Raw genomic sequence first — 16,972 nt, forward strand, 5'->3', positions numbered from 1 at the left:
TACATTTTGAGACACGCCTTATCGTTTTTTCGTTTTTAATGGGTTCCTTTCATTAGTATTTTCGGGGTAAAGGTTCAAACTTCTAGCATTACTTGCGTCAAAATTTTGCCCAAATCCCACATCATCTAGGAAACCCGAGTCTGGGCAATATATATAAGTGCTTCCAACACAAACTGGCCGTGTTCGTAGAAAGGAGAGATGGTTGGCATCTCCCCTGACAGGGACGGGAACAGCCTTTGGGCTTACCTGTTACCAACACATCCGGTTAAGGCTTCCCACCTCTGAGGTGGATCTCTAAACCAATTTTTTCTTTTGTTCCTTTTAATAAAGAGAAACTCGCCGCTACTTTCAAATGGCCAGCTGATATCATCTTGGATTTACAAGAGCTATCTTTCAACATACTTACCAAGATGTATCCCTTACAAGCATCTAAGACAAGTTTTTCATGCAATCCACGACAGCATCAAGCCCTCTTCGCTCTCCAAAGATATTCTTTTTTCATGCAGTGCTGCATGTCACACCATCCCTACTCACCTTAAATGAATGAATGCATTTGTGCATGGAGCTTTTACCATCTAATTTGCATATAGGTTAGGCCAAAGGAAAAGAAATTAGTGATTTGATAGCAAAACCCTGGCAGTCAAAAATCCACAAATATATTACGAGTTTGACATGGAGAAGGTCAGGTACCATATCTTTTAGAACAACATAAATCCACATTTTATGATAGAATTATAGTCTAAAACAATCGACTAAGATGTTAAGAGGTTCCTGCACTAGAAATAAACAATCAAATACAAATAAGCCTATTAACTAGAGCTAGTAGAGTGGCTGCCTCCCCATATCCATCCAAACATCACTGCTTAGGATAAATTCCTTATTTGATACCAGCATAGGAATAGAGCCAACGTTTGTGATGGAGGAATAAAAAGTAATTGCAACCCAAAGTTTGCGTTTGGACTATTGTAGTAGGAAAAATTCACCACCCCTCATCCAAGCTCACTCTAGTTAATACCTACAAACAAACTCAATGAAACACAAATTTAAAAATGTTACCAAGTCGACCACAAGCCTTTTGGATCATGATTAACACAATGTAGCAAATGCAAGAGACAAGTGATACTCTCTGTAGGGGGCCTCAAAATTTTGAAATAGTGAAAGAGGAATGTTTTCCAGTCAATTGGTCCTCAATTTGCTCACATAGAATAGTAAAATGTAAAACCTTAACCGATGCTGATATAGATTTAAAGTGAGTACACCTAGCAAGTAGTAATCCCTGTGTTACTGCAGAGAATTACCTCAAATATGAACAGGCACAAATCTCCAAGCAGCTTTGTCCTTCAAGGCCATCTATAATCACTTCATCTTTCTAACAGTATTAACATAAGTATAACTGGAAAAAGAAACAAAAAGCTTGCGGAACCTGCAAAACCAACATTCAAAAAATTAAGAAAAAATGTTTCGAAATATATACCGTACATGCTACACTATTCCAGAAAGAAAGAAATGTTGAATCAAGGAGATGATCCACAGACCTATAACAGGGAATTGATTATGATTAATCTAGGAGTTATGTTCATAAAGAAAAACATGAAAGTCAATTTCAGAAATAAAATGAGAAGAAATGGAGGTGATTAATTTTCAAGACAAAATGATTGGCCATCTGGCCCATGTTTTATCCTTTCATTTAGAATTTATTGGGAACATACATACCAAACCCATTGGCTTGAGTGTTGTGCCATTGCAAAGAAGCTCTTCCGCGGATGCTCATTAAGCAAGCAATGCATTACACCCCTTGGATGTCGCATGGAATCTAAATTTGACAACCAAATATCAAGTGGTCCACTATACTTGCGCAATATGTTGATGCTCACCTAAAAATCAAAAGGGCAGAAGGAAAGAACTGTCATCATTCAGAGGAAAAAAAACCTCACAAAGAATATAATATGTCAAATCATGTTACGCAGAAATATATATTAAGGCCACTGCAAATTTGTTCAAGGGTTCTTCCCTTTGGCCTGGCTAGATGCAACAACTTTGCTGACAACCTGTAACTTCTACAGCAACTCGACAAGAAAATCATTGGATTAGAATCCGGAGAACAAAGAAAGAAGGTAGTTTCGACTTGAATGTAGATCATATGAAAGAGGAGAAGAGACGAGAAAGAGAGTTCAAGAGTGGCAAAATTAATGCTAGTAAATCTTCAATGATACAAAAATTAGTTAGGTAAAATTGTATAAGAATTGAAAGCAATGTTGTTTTTCAGGAAGGCAAAGCTTGTATACAGCCATGTCAATGTGGACAGAAGCAGAAGCAAGATCTAAACCAGAAACTATTCGTGTTCACCTCTTCTTGCCATATGGCTATTTAACCTTTATGATCAGCCATGGATTAGATTAAATAAAATTTTCAGGGGGTTACCAAAAAAAGGAATGAGGACATATCAAAACCCTGAAATGCTTTGAACCAAATTAGCACCCAAAAAAAATAAATATAATGAAAATGGAAAAAAGTACTTGGCTGAGCTGATACCACCTTTAACAGGATATGTAAAACAAATGGTAGAAAGGTAACTTACAAGTTCCCAGGCTTCGATATTTCTAGGTGAAGAATCATGCAAGAACTTGCTGTGCATACAAGACAAAGAAAATTAAAAAAGAATTCAGAAGACATTTTATTGTGATAAACATTATCAAAATGATAGCTTAGAAATGGCCAAGAAAAGATTATGCATGCCCGAGAATAATTAGAGGTGATAGATAATTTCCTCTAAAGCATGCAAAGAACTTTCTCAAGTTCATGCAGTCACACTGATTATCAGACTGAATGGCTCAAAGATGTGTACTTTCACCAGCCATACTTCAAATAAAAATTTTCACTAACTGAAAGTATGGAATTTGATATCCACTAGGGTTTTAGGGTTTGTCCTCCATTAAACAGAGGTTATTTTCCTTCGTTTCCCTACATGAAAGTGAGGCCTCAATAGAACATTGGAAATTATTGCTGTCCTATTGCATAATAGGTAGATTACATGGTAGGTTGCCCTTAAAATCTAGACTTTTCCATTGGCCATACTCTAAAAATGGCTTGGGGACCAGACACAATGATCAGAGCAAAGCTAAATGCAGATGATTGAAGATCCTAAGTGAGATGTTTCCTATGAAGCTTAAGAAGCTGACAAGTATCCAGACATCTCCCTTACTTGGTCTTCCTAGGAGAGACATTAATGATAATCACTTTCTGAAACAACTAATATTGCCCATGATTCCACACATCTCAGACACATTACTAAGCATACAGTTTCTTCTTGGCCATTCCATATTCTAAGCTCTCCTCTTGGTTGAGACGTGAACCCAAGTGCTACAGATAGCCCGTTATGCTTCATTTTAAGAGGCAGCTTTAGGAACTCTTAGGATTGTTGTATCTTTCACATGTTTAGAATCACTCTCTAGATACGCCATTCTTTAGTTCTACACTAATTTCTCTCTTGCAATCCAGACTGTTTTACTTTTCCATCTCATTAATTTCACGCAAGACACTAACAAAGATAGTCCAAAGAGTTCTTTTGCAGTTATGCCAGCCTAGGAAATTTTGGAAAACTATCTTGGAATTTCGGCTACTTAGCTTAAAAATGAAACTTCATCATAAGTAGAAAGAGAAATAGGCCACATTCCCCCATCCTGCTCCCTTTTTCAACATAAATTTGACAAAAAGGCCAGGTTCTAAAGCATGATATAACACATGGACTATATCTAGAGAAACATTCTATTTATGGTAAAATTGCTAGAGTCTAGAGGACCAGATATGGGAAGAATAAATCTAAGCCCTTGTAAATTAAGACGTCACAGCATTAAATAGTCACATGATGACGGTAGTACATTTTATTTTATGTTAATGCCACACATACTATGAGGCAACTTTGTATGTTTATGCCACACATGCTATGAGGCAACAATTTAAAAAGTTCACTTCTGCACAATTGAATCAAACAATATAAAATGTTTTAACTTACCGTACCCCATAATGCACATCACCATGGTTGCAATGACCAGAAACACCATAGCTATCAAATGTAATAAGCTGAAAAATAAATAAAACCAGGGTAAGAGAAATAGGAAATGAAAGACCTATATTGTACATAGATGTGAACTCGCAAGTAGTAACAGAAACCTATCCCTTCAAATGATGCTTATCACTCTCCAATACAAGCATATCTTAACCTAAAATTGGAAATTTTATACAGTACTCTCAGCTAAAAAATCAATTTAAATGAACAAAAGGAGCCAAGAATATACCACGTCAATGCCATGACTGTAGGCCTCCTCTTCAATGATCTTTGCCAATAAATCATGGTTCCAGACATGGCCAAAACCATCCTGATATAAAAAATCAGATTACAAAATCAATTCCTCTTAAGTCATCTTATCAATTAACAACTGATTCATCTTTAGGTGATACTGGTGCTATAACTGGTCAAACAAGCTTTTATTTTGTTAGTTACAGCTGAAAAAGTCTCAATTTAATTTCCCAGCTTCAAACATGCCAAATTTAGAACAGAAAGTCCAAACAATAATGTGCTCAAAATAAAGAGCCTTAAGAGTATAACCTGCAAATCAGGGTGGTCAAAAACCTTCACTTGTTGAAGTTGAACCTGCATTTACAAATTTAAAATGGTTAAAAGCTACGTAAACTTGGATACATAAAGTTGAAAACTGTAAAGATAACACAATATGCAAGGTTAACTTGTAGCTAGATAAACCCAGGATCAGGTTGTTGCAGGAACAATCCATTGATTACTTAAACAGTTAAACCCAACTAAGCTTGCATGAAATTAGAACACCTTGTGGACTGCACAAGCACGATAGAGCTCATCTTTTCTAATGCTTCCAATGCCATCTGCATTACCTGCATAACGAAAATTAAGTAAGAATAATAGCAAATTTTCACACAATCACATGGGTGCAGGAAGAGGAATACTTACTTTGTAGAACACATGACAAGGTTTCTCCTGACCCCTACCATATTCCTTTCCTTTTGAAAGGACATGGATAGTGGCTGGACATATAATCCGTTGGTAATACACAAAAATTCCCACTTGGCAAAGGAAAATGGATTAACCAACCATAAACTAAAAGCAAAGAGAGGTGAGAATAGCACTGAAAGGAGAAGCTATCTCTCTCCTGAGGTATTTACTTAGCTAGATTACACTATTATTGCCAAATTAATATTCCCTGAAATAGCAATATGAACAAAACAACCAGTGAAAGAGGTTGATTTCGAATTAACATTCTGTTAATAGCTTACAGTTTTAGATCTACCCTTAAAGTTCTTTAGAAGCTTAAGGTCCTTGAATGATAAGATAAACATTCCCTAGGGATACTATCCTTGGCCTTCAAGCCTTACATCTAGGATCCAAACTGCATTAGTAGCAAAATTTGAGAATAAGAGGCATCTTTTGATTATCAACAGACTCTATAATATATTGCACTTCAGCAACTATGATCCTATAGTTTCTCATTTCATAAAATAACTTTTAGCAACAAAAAATGCAGATATTAAGGAAAAACTCAAAATCACCTAAATGATGTTACTTTGTTTCTCAGCATAACACAGCAAGAAATCATTATCTAGTCAGATTTTACAGAAGTACACTACAGAGAAGCCTCCTCAACATAACCTTGATTCTTGATGACAATGAACATTTACTTGTATGGAGAGTAAGGCTGGCATCATTTGAAGCGAAAAAAGATTCAGAAGCAAAGATTTCTAGACCCAAGGAATACCAAAAAGAAAAAAGATCAGGCCACATAAGGCTGGAAATGCATTACCAACAGACAAGCATAGTAGGTATAGATTGTGCCCTCTTGAAGTCAGGTAGCTTATGGTTGGTGAAAAGAACCTGCAACAGAATACAAAAACACACACCATCAAAACGAACTGTTCCAAGTAACATTAAATGCATCATAAATGAAACCATAACATTAAAAACTAATGTTGTTTCAACAAAAGTCAAGCTGTCACTTGGATCACAAACTATGTAAGTGGGAATAAATTAAATCAAATAAAAAATGTAGAAATGGAACTGTACAAATTCACTGGAAAATCCATTTTTACCTTTACAGAATAAAGGACTTGCAAACTATACATGAAACCTATATCAGATGAAACAAGTATTTATTATCCTTTACAGCAGAAGTAGAAGACATTCTAGTACTAAGAAAGAAACTATCATTTCATTCTGGAAGAAAAGAGAAAAGCAAAAAGCGCGTATTGATAAAGAAGCAACAAAGTGAAAAGCCAGTTCATTCTAAATTTCTAACAAGTGGGAAAATGAAAGAGGGTTGAAAAGCTTACATGGACTCATCATCAGGGTGAGCAACAACGAGCAAGACATTTCTCTTGCGAAAAGCTGGACCTGGTTTCAATGGGCAAATACATATTAACTGATATAAAAACATACTCTTCTATTCAAAATTTTTTTATATATAAAAAAAAAAAAAAAAAACAGCTATAAATTGGACCGACCATCATCCAAAAATGTGGGTTTAGAGTGGGAAGAGGGAGCAAGGAAAATCTTGCAAAGAGAAGCTACCCAGACCACCAAAATTGAAACGATGATCAAAATCCATCCCATCTAGAATCCACCTCGAGAGAAAGAAGAAAAGATGGAGGAAAAGAAAAAATAAAAATAGAAAGGAATCCGGCCGTTGACAAGCCTTGCCGGGGAGGGAAAGAACGAGAAAGTTTGGCAGGCATTGTGGGAGAAAAATGCTCTTCAAATAGAAACGACGTCGCTACATGTTATAGAAGAGTGAAACGAGGACAAGACGGTGGGCTGTTCAGCCCAAAATTTCAAGCAGTCCAGTCCAGTAAAGGCCGAACTAGATAATTTATTTTTGTACCAAGGCCCAACCAGAAAATGAGAGGAAAAAAAAGGTAAAATGCTAAATATTTGTCAAGGTTATGTTCAGAATTATATTTGATAATTAAACTTGATTTTCTGTAATAATTTAAAATTGAAAATAAAATCTGCTTTGTATTCATTGAATAAAAGAATAATTTAACTTGCTTTTCCGTTTTAATTAATTGTTGAAAATAAGCATTGCTGAAATAGCATTATATAGATTTTTTGAAATGAGAGAATTTATTCTATTCTTTATCAAAGGTATTAATGAGAATATAAACAGAAAATTATCTAATTTTTTTTTAAATATAGATTTACCCAAAAATAATAGAAATAAAAATTGAAGGGCAATGTTTTCATTGTGAGCAGAGTAAATTGGAATAAAGAATAAGGAAATTCAAATCCCCCTATAAACTTCGCAATTTTTAATTAGAAAATGTCCTTAAAAATGAATTGATAATTTCAACTTGAAATATAAAAAATTATGTTGCTTCCTTTAAGACATAATTTTTTTAAAATAAATAATAATAATTGAATCACAAATAAAATCATAAAAATAAAATAAGGATATGTCCTACTCAAATCAAATCTCTCCTCCCTTACTTCTTTAGCTATATGTTGTAGAGTATATTTTTAATTATTATTTATAGGTATAATACTTTAAAAAGTGTTTAAACGTTTTAAGAAAATTTAAACAAAGTTTTATTTTTTATTACGTTTAATTAAGTTTTTATACTTTTAGTTTTTAATCAAATAAATTTTTATAATATTACTATAATTATATTTATTAGCTTTTATACCACGTGACATTAATATAATATATTGATTTATCATAATTGAAGATGAAATCATCACGTTATTATATTATCTCAACATATTACATCATCATTGTTATGACAATGCAACATATTACGCGATAAAAAAAAATGTCATTTTAACTTAACAGCCAATCAATCATTAATTATAAAAGTATATTTGATTTAAAATAAAAATTTAAGTGTTTAATTAAAAAATAATAAAAATAAAACTTATTTAAACTTTTTAAATAATTAAGTATTATGTCATATTTATATGTATAAATTTTACAATTCATATTTGAGTTTTAAATAATAAACTTCACAATTTTTAATTAGAAAATGTCCTTAAAAATGAATTGATAAATTTCAACTTGAAATATAAAAAATTATGTTGCTTCCTTTAAGCACGTAAATTTTTTTAAACAAAGACACAAGTAATAATAATAATAATAATAATAATTGAATCACAAATAAAATCATAAAAATAAAATAAAGATATGTCCTAAGCAAATAAGATCTCTCCTCTATTGATAAATTTACCTATATGTTGTAGAATATGCTTTTAATTATTATTTATAGGTATAATATTTTTAAAAAATTTTAAATGTTTAAGAAAATTTAAATAAAATTTTATTTTTTATTACGTTTGATTAAGTTTTTATATTTTTATTTTGAATTAAATAAACTTTTATCATACTACTATAATTATATTTATTATTTTTTATACCACATTACGCTTATATAATACATTGATTTGTTATAATTGAAGATGAAATTATTACATTATCATGTAATCATGTTACTTCAACATATTATATTAATTATGACAATTTAACTTATCACGTGACATAAAAAAGATTAAAAATAAAAATTTAAGTGTTTAATTAAAAATAATGAAAATATTTGAATTTTTTAAATAATTAAGTATTATGTCATATTTATATGTATAAATTTTACAATTCATAATTGAGTTTTATTGTACATATGAAGGATAATAAACAATGCAGTTAAAAATAATGAGAATTTTTGAAAAATAAAAAAATTAAGATTACTCTAATTTTTTGGCACCAAGCAGGATTCAAAATATTTTGTTTAAAATAAAAAACACTAGACCCGCTTTGCTCAAAATTGGCCGAAAGCTAAGACCCTACGACCCCAAACTTCTCCACAAGAGTGAAAAGCAAACGGGGCAACTATTGGGACTTAGGAGTGGCCCTTTCTCCCCTTGTGAGCAACACCGCAACAGCAAACCATCCTTCAGGCTTGAGTTTTGTCCCTGCAATTTTTGAGGTAAGCCAGTCCCTTTGCAGCTCTTCTTTACAAATATCAGTCTTTTTTCACCAATAAATCAATCCCTTCATTTTTCAGTTCAAAAATTTGATCTTTGAAATGAACTCATCAGCACTTCTCAGAAGGCAAAAGCTCTTAAAAATCCTCCAAGTCCCATATATTTTCCGTCAAAGGTGCCCGAAACTCAAAGCCCTCCAAAACCCATGTGCTCAAATACAAAACCCTTTAAGGGTTTTAGGGGTTTCGCAATATTCAACTCAATCCACCAAGTTCCCCGAGTACCAAATGCCCTCTGTCACTTGGGGTGTTGTTCAAGGCAAAAAAGAAAAGCTAGTTAACCGTGTCAAAATCTGTGATTATCTGAAAACCTTAGGCATAATCCCTCATGAATTAGAGAATCTAGAATTACCTTCTACCGTTGAGGTTATGAGTGGGCGTGTTGAGTTTTTACAGAAACTCGGATTGACTATTGATGATATTAATGAATACCCTTTCATGCTCGGTTGTAGCCTGCGTAAAAACATGATACCTGTGTTAGGTTACTTGGAAAAAATTGGAATTCCTAAGTCGAAACTAGGGGAGTTTGTTAAGAACTATCCACAAGTGTTGCATGCGAGTGTCGTTGTTGAGCTTGCTCCTGTTATTAAGTTTCTTAGGGGGCTTGATGTGGAGAAGCAGGATATTGGATATGTTTTACAGAAGTATCCGGAACTGTTGGGATTTAAGCTTGAAGGGACAATGAGTACTTCGGTTGCTTACTTAGTGAGCATTGGGGTTAGTCCTAGAGATATTGGTCCTATGGTGACACAATATCCGTATTTTTTAGGGATGAGAGTTGGGACTATGATTAAGCCACTCGTGGATTACTTGGTTTCTTTGGGATTGCCGAAGAAGATTTTAGCTAGAATGTTGGAGAAACGGGCATATCTACTTGGATATGATCTCGAAGAAACTGTTAAGCCAAATGTTGATTGTTTGATTAGCTTTGGAATGCGGAGGGAAGTGATTGCTTCTGTTATAGCACAGTATCCACAGATTCTTGGGTTGCCTTTGAAAGCTAAGTTGTCTTCACAACAGTATTTCTTTAATCTGAAGCTCAAGATTGATCCAGATGGGTTTGCTCGTGTTATTGAGAAGATGCCGCAGATTGCTAGCCTTAATCAACATGTGCTTATGAAGCCCATAGAGTTTCTTTTGGGGCGGGGACTGCCATTAGAGGATGTAGCCAAGATGGTTATGAAATGTCCCCAGTTGGTTGCACTGAGAGTTGAGCTCATGAAGAGAAGCTATTATTATTTCAAGAGTGAGATGGGGAGGCCAGTGAAAGAGCTTGTGGAGTTTCCAGAATACTTTACTTACAGCTTGGAATCCAGGATCAAACCCAGGTACCTTAAGTTACAAAACAAGGGAATCAGGTGCTCATTGAATTGGTTCCTAAACTGTAGTGAACAGAGATTTGAAGAGAGATTGGAGGGTGATTATATCGAATCAGAAAGTTTAGGTCCTTCATTTTGTATGGGTGGGAAATTGGAGCTACCAGGTAATGATATTGTCTCAGATGAGGAAGATGAGAGTGATGATGAAATACTTTACAGACGCACTGTTTCTTTATAGGAAATATTTGTTCATTACACTAATGAATCAAGTGTAATTTAAACTGCTATGCTCTCCTCCATTTTCCTTGTCTTGTATGCCTCTAGCTCAGTTCTTTAGTTTCATATTGAATTTTCTCCCTAAATTCATTGTTACAATTACAGTGTGTGCACAGGCACATCCATGCTTCATGTACTTGCATAGACTAACAGAGTCATATAGGCTTATCTATTTATAAAGATTTTGTGAACTTGGTTTCCTGTTAACCATGTCTTGTGCTATTAATTGTCCGGGTTTGCCTTCACAGTTGGGTTTTGTAAGTTTCTGCTTCTGCAGAATTTGTGTTGTTGATTGTTTCAATGAGAAATCAGCAATGATATCTTATAGACACACAGGTTAGTGTCCTTTATGAGCTTGAGGACTTATCTATAGCACTCTTGTAAAGCTTATGAAAAATACTAGTAAGATCTTTTCATGCTTTCATTTTGCTGAATGTTGTGACTCCAGTGGTGAAATATTTAAGTGGGTTTAAGCCTATTTATCACTTTACAGTTTACACGAGGTTTCTCCTAATCATTGTGGTTTCATTGTTAAATTCTTTGACTTATTATCTTTTAGTCATTCCTTTATTTACAATTTTCCATACATAAAGATGCATGTGGAGACACACTGCTTGAAACTTTAAGTTGCTTATGCTTGCTGTCAGTGTTATCCAAATTGATATGAGGGTGAGGGCGATTAAAATAATGTTTAGTAGTTTGACATTGCCTCTTTTTTATTGTGGCATTGAATTTAATTACCTCAATTCATATAACTGTTTGTCTGCAGCTTTAATGTGCTAAGTGAATACAATTTTGTGTACAAAGTCTTTAAGACTTAAATGTTTTCAGAAGAAAATATTCTTAATTTGCCTTGAAGGATCCCTTTCTGGTCTTATGATTGACTTTTGGCAATGTGCTTGATTTTTTGTCGAAATTAAGGACTTGGGTTTTGCCTTATAATGACCGTACATGAATCTGACAGTTTTTTTCTATGTTTCTTTTAGATCCTTTCCACACTTAGACAGATGAGAAGTAAGATACCTTGATACTAACTTGCATGACAGATTTTTTTAGGTTTTAGTACTCTTTATGCTATTATTGGATGTGTTATGGACCACTTATATACTAGCGAAACAGACTTCCTCATTGAATAACATCCACTGCATTGTTCTGATTTTTGCCTTGACACTTCAAATGTGAGCATTTCTTATAAAGGGAAGCAAGAGGTTGTCTTCTTAGGCAGGCTAGTTTAAACATGTTATCTAATGGAACTGACAGGATATTTTACTTAGTGTGCTACAACATGAACATGTTTTTGTATTATGATACTTATGGTCTCCCAAGTTCTCCCATTATCCACTTCATTCACCGTTGTTCTTTCAATACAAGCTATACAATTTGATTCTTGCAATGCTAATTATTCCAACGTGTTAGCAACAAATAAGCTCCTTTAAGAGTTGCTTTGTAGGGAGTTCTGCAGATGTATATGCCACTCATGATTGATAGATAAACAATAGTATCTTTTGAATTTTGAACAAGACTAGCACAACAGTAACCATGCTCGATATGTTGGTTGGATAAAGTTTCCAAACAGGCAGAAGAATGCCAAGGGAATGTGAACAAAGTTATTTCTTAAAGCTGCCAAATTGATTCTGTTGGCCCCCAAGGCTTGAGACTAAATCATCTCCACCGGTTGCATGTGCAATTATAAACCCACTTTTTCCAAGACCAACACTCACCTCTATCCCCTAATGGCAAACAGAATCAGTTGATAAGATTACGATTTACGTTTTGTCCGTGCAAGTGATCTCGAACTCAAGCTTTATCAATGATTTATCTTAAAATTATTATGATTCTCAATGTCTAACATCGTGGTATAATTAATGGAATCACTTATCCATACTAATTTTTTTTATTTAAAGGAAAAAAAAAAGGATATTTCAAAGGCATGGTAAACAAAATAAAGATTTTAACAGGATGAGGAATGCATGTAATTAAAATCTTAATCCAAACTACCTTCAAAAACGAAAATCCTTATCCAAATAGGATATTTTAAGTTCTTAATTTCACCAAGAAAATCCATCCAAGGTCCCACCGTGTCCACCGACCCAGTCTACTACTTTCCCTGTCACCGCAACTAGCTATCCAAAGACGCCCACAACATCAAACAACCTCAGAAGCCACACCCACGTAAGCTAACTTTTATCACAGGCGAGTGACGTTAGGAAAAACATTTAAAATAAATAAAAAGGCGATAATGGATAAGTATAAATAGATGATTTTCTCTATGTTCATCTGGCAAGCTTTCGCTGGTTTTAAGAGAGAGAAAAAAAAAAAAAAAACGAGATTGTTTCAAGTTGAACTATCAGAACGACACTTGTTCCGTTGCTCTCTCTCTCGTTCCTCCCAATTCCCTTCATTAGGGTTAGGGTTCTTTTCCCTCTCGCCTTTCTTTTTCTTATTTCTTTGGTTTTGCATTGCGGAGAAAAGCTGAAAATCGAGCTCTTCGTGTTTTTTTTAGGTATTTAGAAAATTAAATTATTATTTACATGAATGTTGCTTTTTGGGGGGGATTTGGTTACCTGATGAAGCTGTAATTAGTTTCCTGATTTATGTCATTCTGATTAGGTTTTATGGTTATTGCTTATAGTTTGGTTCCGTTAACGAAAACTGAAAGGTGCAATTTTTTAAGAATGAAGAATAAAGAATAAAATACATAATTTTACTTAATATAAAACAGTTACGTGACAACAGGTATTGTGTTTATGTTTATTGGTTTAGGGTTTAATTGATTAGGAGTTTGGTTTCTGTCGTTTGCTTTTACTTTTTTGCGTTTTTTGGGAAGCAAAGCAAATAGAAAAAAAAAATCAAATAGCAAAATTAGCAAGCCAAAGAGGCCTTAGTTAATTCTTTTTTGTAGATTTTCTTGATTTTTTTACGGTTACTGTTTAATGATGGCAATTTATATCTGGTGTGTGTGTGTGTGTGTGTTGTGTTTAGCGTTTTAGCAGCATTAATGGTAGCTAAATAAGGAATGGGTTTACTGTTATTTCAATTATGGTATTGTTGAAGTGGTCGTAGTTAATGACTTTTAATTTGATTTTTTTGGGCCATTTTTTAAATTTATGATTTGCAATTTTAGGCTTAGAAAATGTTAGGTACAGAAAGTTCAGAAGATGGTGGTGCGCATGCCGAGCCGCCTGATCCTGATGTTCTCGAGATTGATCCAACTTCTCGATACATAAGGGTAATATTATTTTTTTATCTGTTTATTTTGAACTTTTTATTAACTTTTATGTGGTTGTTGTCGAAGCATGTGAAAAGGAGATACAATAGTTTTCAATAATGCATCGTAGCTTCTTTGATTTCTTTTTTATTTAAAAGTGGAGGTGAATATCTATTTTTACTTAGTGAACTATTAGGTGTATCAGGTTATAGGTTGTTCATTCATTTGGTGTACCTTTTGTTTGCGAGATTTGAATTTTCAGTCTATTTTGATTATCCTGCATTTTCTCTAAAACCAAACTATATCTTCTGCTGGTGGCTACTCCTGTTTCATCTTGTTGATTGATACAAATTCTAGCAGTATAATGAAGTGCTTGGGAGAGGTGCCTTCAAGACGGTGTATCCTTTACCTGTGTCATATCTGTGGGATTGGAGTTATTTTTTATTTTGTTTTTCCAAGCATGCCTGTTGGTACTGTATAGCAATATAGCAATGCTATGAGCAGAAACAAGCGAATCATTTTTATAGCTAGAGTTTATCTTGTCTTAGTTGGTAGGCTTCCTTAATTTTATAACCAACCAGTTACAAGGCATTTGATGAAGCTAATGGAATTGAAGTGGCATGGAACCAAGTTCGGATTGATGAGGTACTACAGAAGCCAGAAGACTTGGAGAGACTGTATTCTGAAGTGCGTCTTTTGAAATCCTTGAAACATAGTAATATTGTAAGGTTTTACAATTCATGGATTGATGATAAAAAGAAGACTGTCAATATTATAACGGAGTTGTTCACCTCAGGAAGCCTCAGACAGTACGTTTACACTTCTTATCATATCTTTGCTAGAATTCCACCTTTTGTTTTATAGTGAAATTAGCCTCGTGGTTAGTGTGTGTGATATTTGATTTAGGTACCGTAAGAAACACAAGAAGGTTGACATGAAGGCTGTGAAGAGTTGGGCAAGACAGATTTTAACAGGTTTAAATTACCTGCATAGTCATGACCCACCAATTATACATAGGGATTTGAAGTGTGATAACATATTTATCAATGGCAACCAAGGTGAAGTTAAAATTGGTGATCTTGGGTTGGCAACTGTTTTGGAGCAGTCTAATGCCAAAAGTGTGATTGGTATATTTTATATTTCCCTTTCTTCATGGTTCCTTTTAGTCTGTATGTTCATTTTATGGTGGTACACCTATTTTCATGGATATTCTGATAGGAATCCCTGAATTTTCTTTTTTAATGGGATAGGAACCCCTGAATTTATGGCACCAGAGCTGTATGATGAGAATTACAATGAGTTGGTTGATATATATTCCTTTGGAATGTGCATGCTGGAGATGGTGACTTTTGAATATCCTTACAGCGAGTGTAGAAACTCAGCTCAGATATATAAGAAAGTTTCATGTGTAAGTTTGTTATTTAATTGAGCTTGTAAATACTGCTTCACCCTATATTGTCAAGTACCTTACTCCTTCAAACTTTCGTAGGGAATAAAGCCCGCTGCCCTTTCTAGGGTTAATGATCAAGAGATGAAACTATTTATTGAGAAGTGTTTAGTCCCAGCACCTCAAAGATTATCAGCAAAGGAGCTTTTAATGGACCCCTTTCTTCAAGCAAATGGATCAGCAAAGAATCGTCCTTTTCCACTCCCTGATATTGTTATGCCCAAATTGGGAGCCTTTGGAGACCGCTGCCTCATGTCAGAAGCACCTGCTTCTGCAAGGAATAGACCATCCTTTGTGGATCTTGATAGTGATAGCGAGCTGCCTGTTATCCATTCTCTTGATAATTCCTTGGGCATGGAGGTTCGAAGGACAAAAAAAGGCAACCTTTTCTTGTTAAAAGGCGAGGGAAATGATGAAAACTCAGTATCATTAATACTTCGAATAGCTGATCAGAATGGTAAAAAATAGTCCAACTGGAAAAATATCCACTCTCGTTTACTCTCTTTACACTCTTAACTTGATAGTTTGATTACTTTTTACTTTGTTGCAGGTCGTGTGAGAAACATTCATTTCCTCTTCTTCCTTGATAGTGATACTGCCCTCTCAGTTTCAAGTGAAATGGTTGAGCAACTGGAACTAGCAGATCAGAATGATGTGTTCATAGCAGAATTGATTGATTTGTTGTTACTGAATTTAATACCCAGTTGGAAACCTTGTGTTCCCATTAGTCATCTGGTTCCTCCAAATAAAACACAAACTTCTTCAAGAGATTATCAGAACTCTAAGCCACAAGAATATCGGGAGACTTCATTGGGGTCTTTCCAACGTACCTGTAAAGCTGATGATGGTTCACAGTCCAAACTTTGTTGTGACGTTAGCACTTTAAGAGGATCTGATGAATCAACAAGGCAAGCATTCAGTTCAGTGAGACTTAATGGAAAAATGTCTCATGCTGATTTTGGTAACCAGAATACAATCATGGCAGAAGATTCTGGTTCTGAGATGTCATTTGCTTCTGCAAACTCTAATGAGTTGAATGACAAACTTAGCTCCATTCATTCATCCACGTCCGTCGAATCAGGGTCTATGGGAAGTAGTGGATGCAGGTTTAAAGGAGGTGTGAGCAAATTGTTGTCTGGAGCAGAATTGTCCTTTGATGTGAAGAGTAAGAATGCGAATCCAACTGCTGTGTCTTCTCCCATTCGTCCTGACGGAGATGAGGAATTAAGATTGGAGCTGGAAATGATTGAGTTGCAGTATCAGGAGGCAATGAAAGAAATATCCAAGAAAAGACATGAAGCTATCATGGACACCAGAAGAAGATTGTCCCAGAAAAAGGTGCAGTCAGTTTGCTAGTCCATCTTCTCCCTTTTTCTCCCCAAAATTTGTTTTGTAAATGGTCCTCAAAAGTGTACATATTCTGTTATGGACAGAGAAGCCTCTTGTTTTTTTCCCCCGTTTTTGTGGCTGAGTGGTAGGAAGAGAGAGTCAATTGTTAATATAATAACTTCTCTTTCACTCTTTTCAGAAATTGAGCTTGAAGTTGTGTTCTTCATTTTGCTTTATCCTAAAGAGTATAGTGGATGACATGACAATAAAACTGCTTAGAAGGTTCCATGATGGATATGTGACCTGGTCTACATGTATTTTATCTCCTGGACTCCTGCCTAACTA

The 16,972-nt window shown here is 34.5% G+C and overlaps 3 protein-coding genes and 1 non-coding gene across 5 annotated transcripts; 3 read left to right on the forward strand and 1 right to left on the reverse strand.

The window, feature by feature from the left end:
• The first annotated feature begins 179 nt into the window (after positions 1-179).
• Positions 180-311, forward strand: LOC148764486 (U6atac minor spliceosomal RNA). The gene has a single exon (XR_016024331.1). It is a non-coding gene; the product is annotated as a U6atac minor spliceosomal RNA (small nuclear RNA).
• A 385-nt stretch (positions 312-696) lies between these two features.
• Positions 697-6,758, reverse strand: LOC18611788 (uncharacterized). The gene is made up of 11 exons (XM_007048222.3): positions 6,526-6,758; positions 6,355-6,415; positions 5,829-5,899; positions 4,841-4,905; positions 4,607-4,651; positions 4,296-4,376; positions 4,013-4,080; positions 2,579-2,627; positions 1,714-1,874; positions 1,299-1,423; positions 697-1,015 (listed from the first exon to the last, which is right to left on the reverse strand). Exons 1-10 carry the CDS (start codon positions 6,632-6,634, stop codon positions 1,357-1,359), a joined length of 777 nt encoding a protein of 258 aa, XP_007048284.2. The 5' UTR covers positions 6,635-6,758; the 3' UTR covers positions 697-1,015; positions 1,299-1,356.
• A 2,083-nt stretch (positions 6,759-8,841) lies between these two features.
• Positions 8,842-11,067, forward strand: LOC18611789 (Mitochondrial transcription termination factor family protein). The gene is made up of 2 exons (XM_088803128.1): positions 8,842-8,991; positions 9,070-11,067. The coding sequence occupies exon 2, from the start codon at positions 9,091-9,093 to the stop codon at positions 10,603-10,605; it is 1,515 nt and encodes a 504-aa protein (XP_088659254.1). The 5' UTR covers positions 8,842-8,991; positions 9,070-9,090; the 3' UTR covers positions 10,606-11,067.
• Positions 11,068-12,920: 1,853 nt separating this feature from the next.
• WNK6 (WNK family serine/threonine-protein kinase 6) lies at positions 12,921-16,853 on the forward strand. 2 transcript variants are annotated; one of them, XM_018114377.2, is made up of 8 exons: positions 12,921-13,049; positions 13,768-13,872; positions 14,212-14,249; positions 14,433-14,660; positions 14,758-14,978; positions 15,102-15,259; positions 15,341-15,755; positions 15,849-16,853. In XM_018114377.2, exons 2-8 carry the CDS (start codon positions 13,777-13,779, stop codon positions 16,652-16,654), a joined length of 1,962 nt encoding a protein of 653 aa, XP_017969866.2. In that variant the 5' UTR covers positions 12,921-13,049; positions 13,768-13,776; the 3' UTR covers positions 16,655-16,853. The 2 variants fall into 2 exon arrangements, with proteins under 2 accessions (XP_017969866.2, XP_088664853.1); XM_088808727.1 differs by having other exon boundaries at positions 15,350-15,755.
• The last annotated feature ends 119 nt before the right edge of the window (positions 16,854-16,972 follow it).

The sequence above is a fragment of the Theobroma cacao genome, chromosome 1 (assembly GCF_053813885.1).
Source record: "Theobroma cacao isolate CCN51 chromosome 1, ASM5381388v1, whole genome shotgun sequence".
Lineage (NCBI taxonomy): Eukaryota > Viridiplantae > Streptophyta > Magnoliopsida > Malvales > Malvaceae > Theobroma > Theobroma cacao.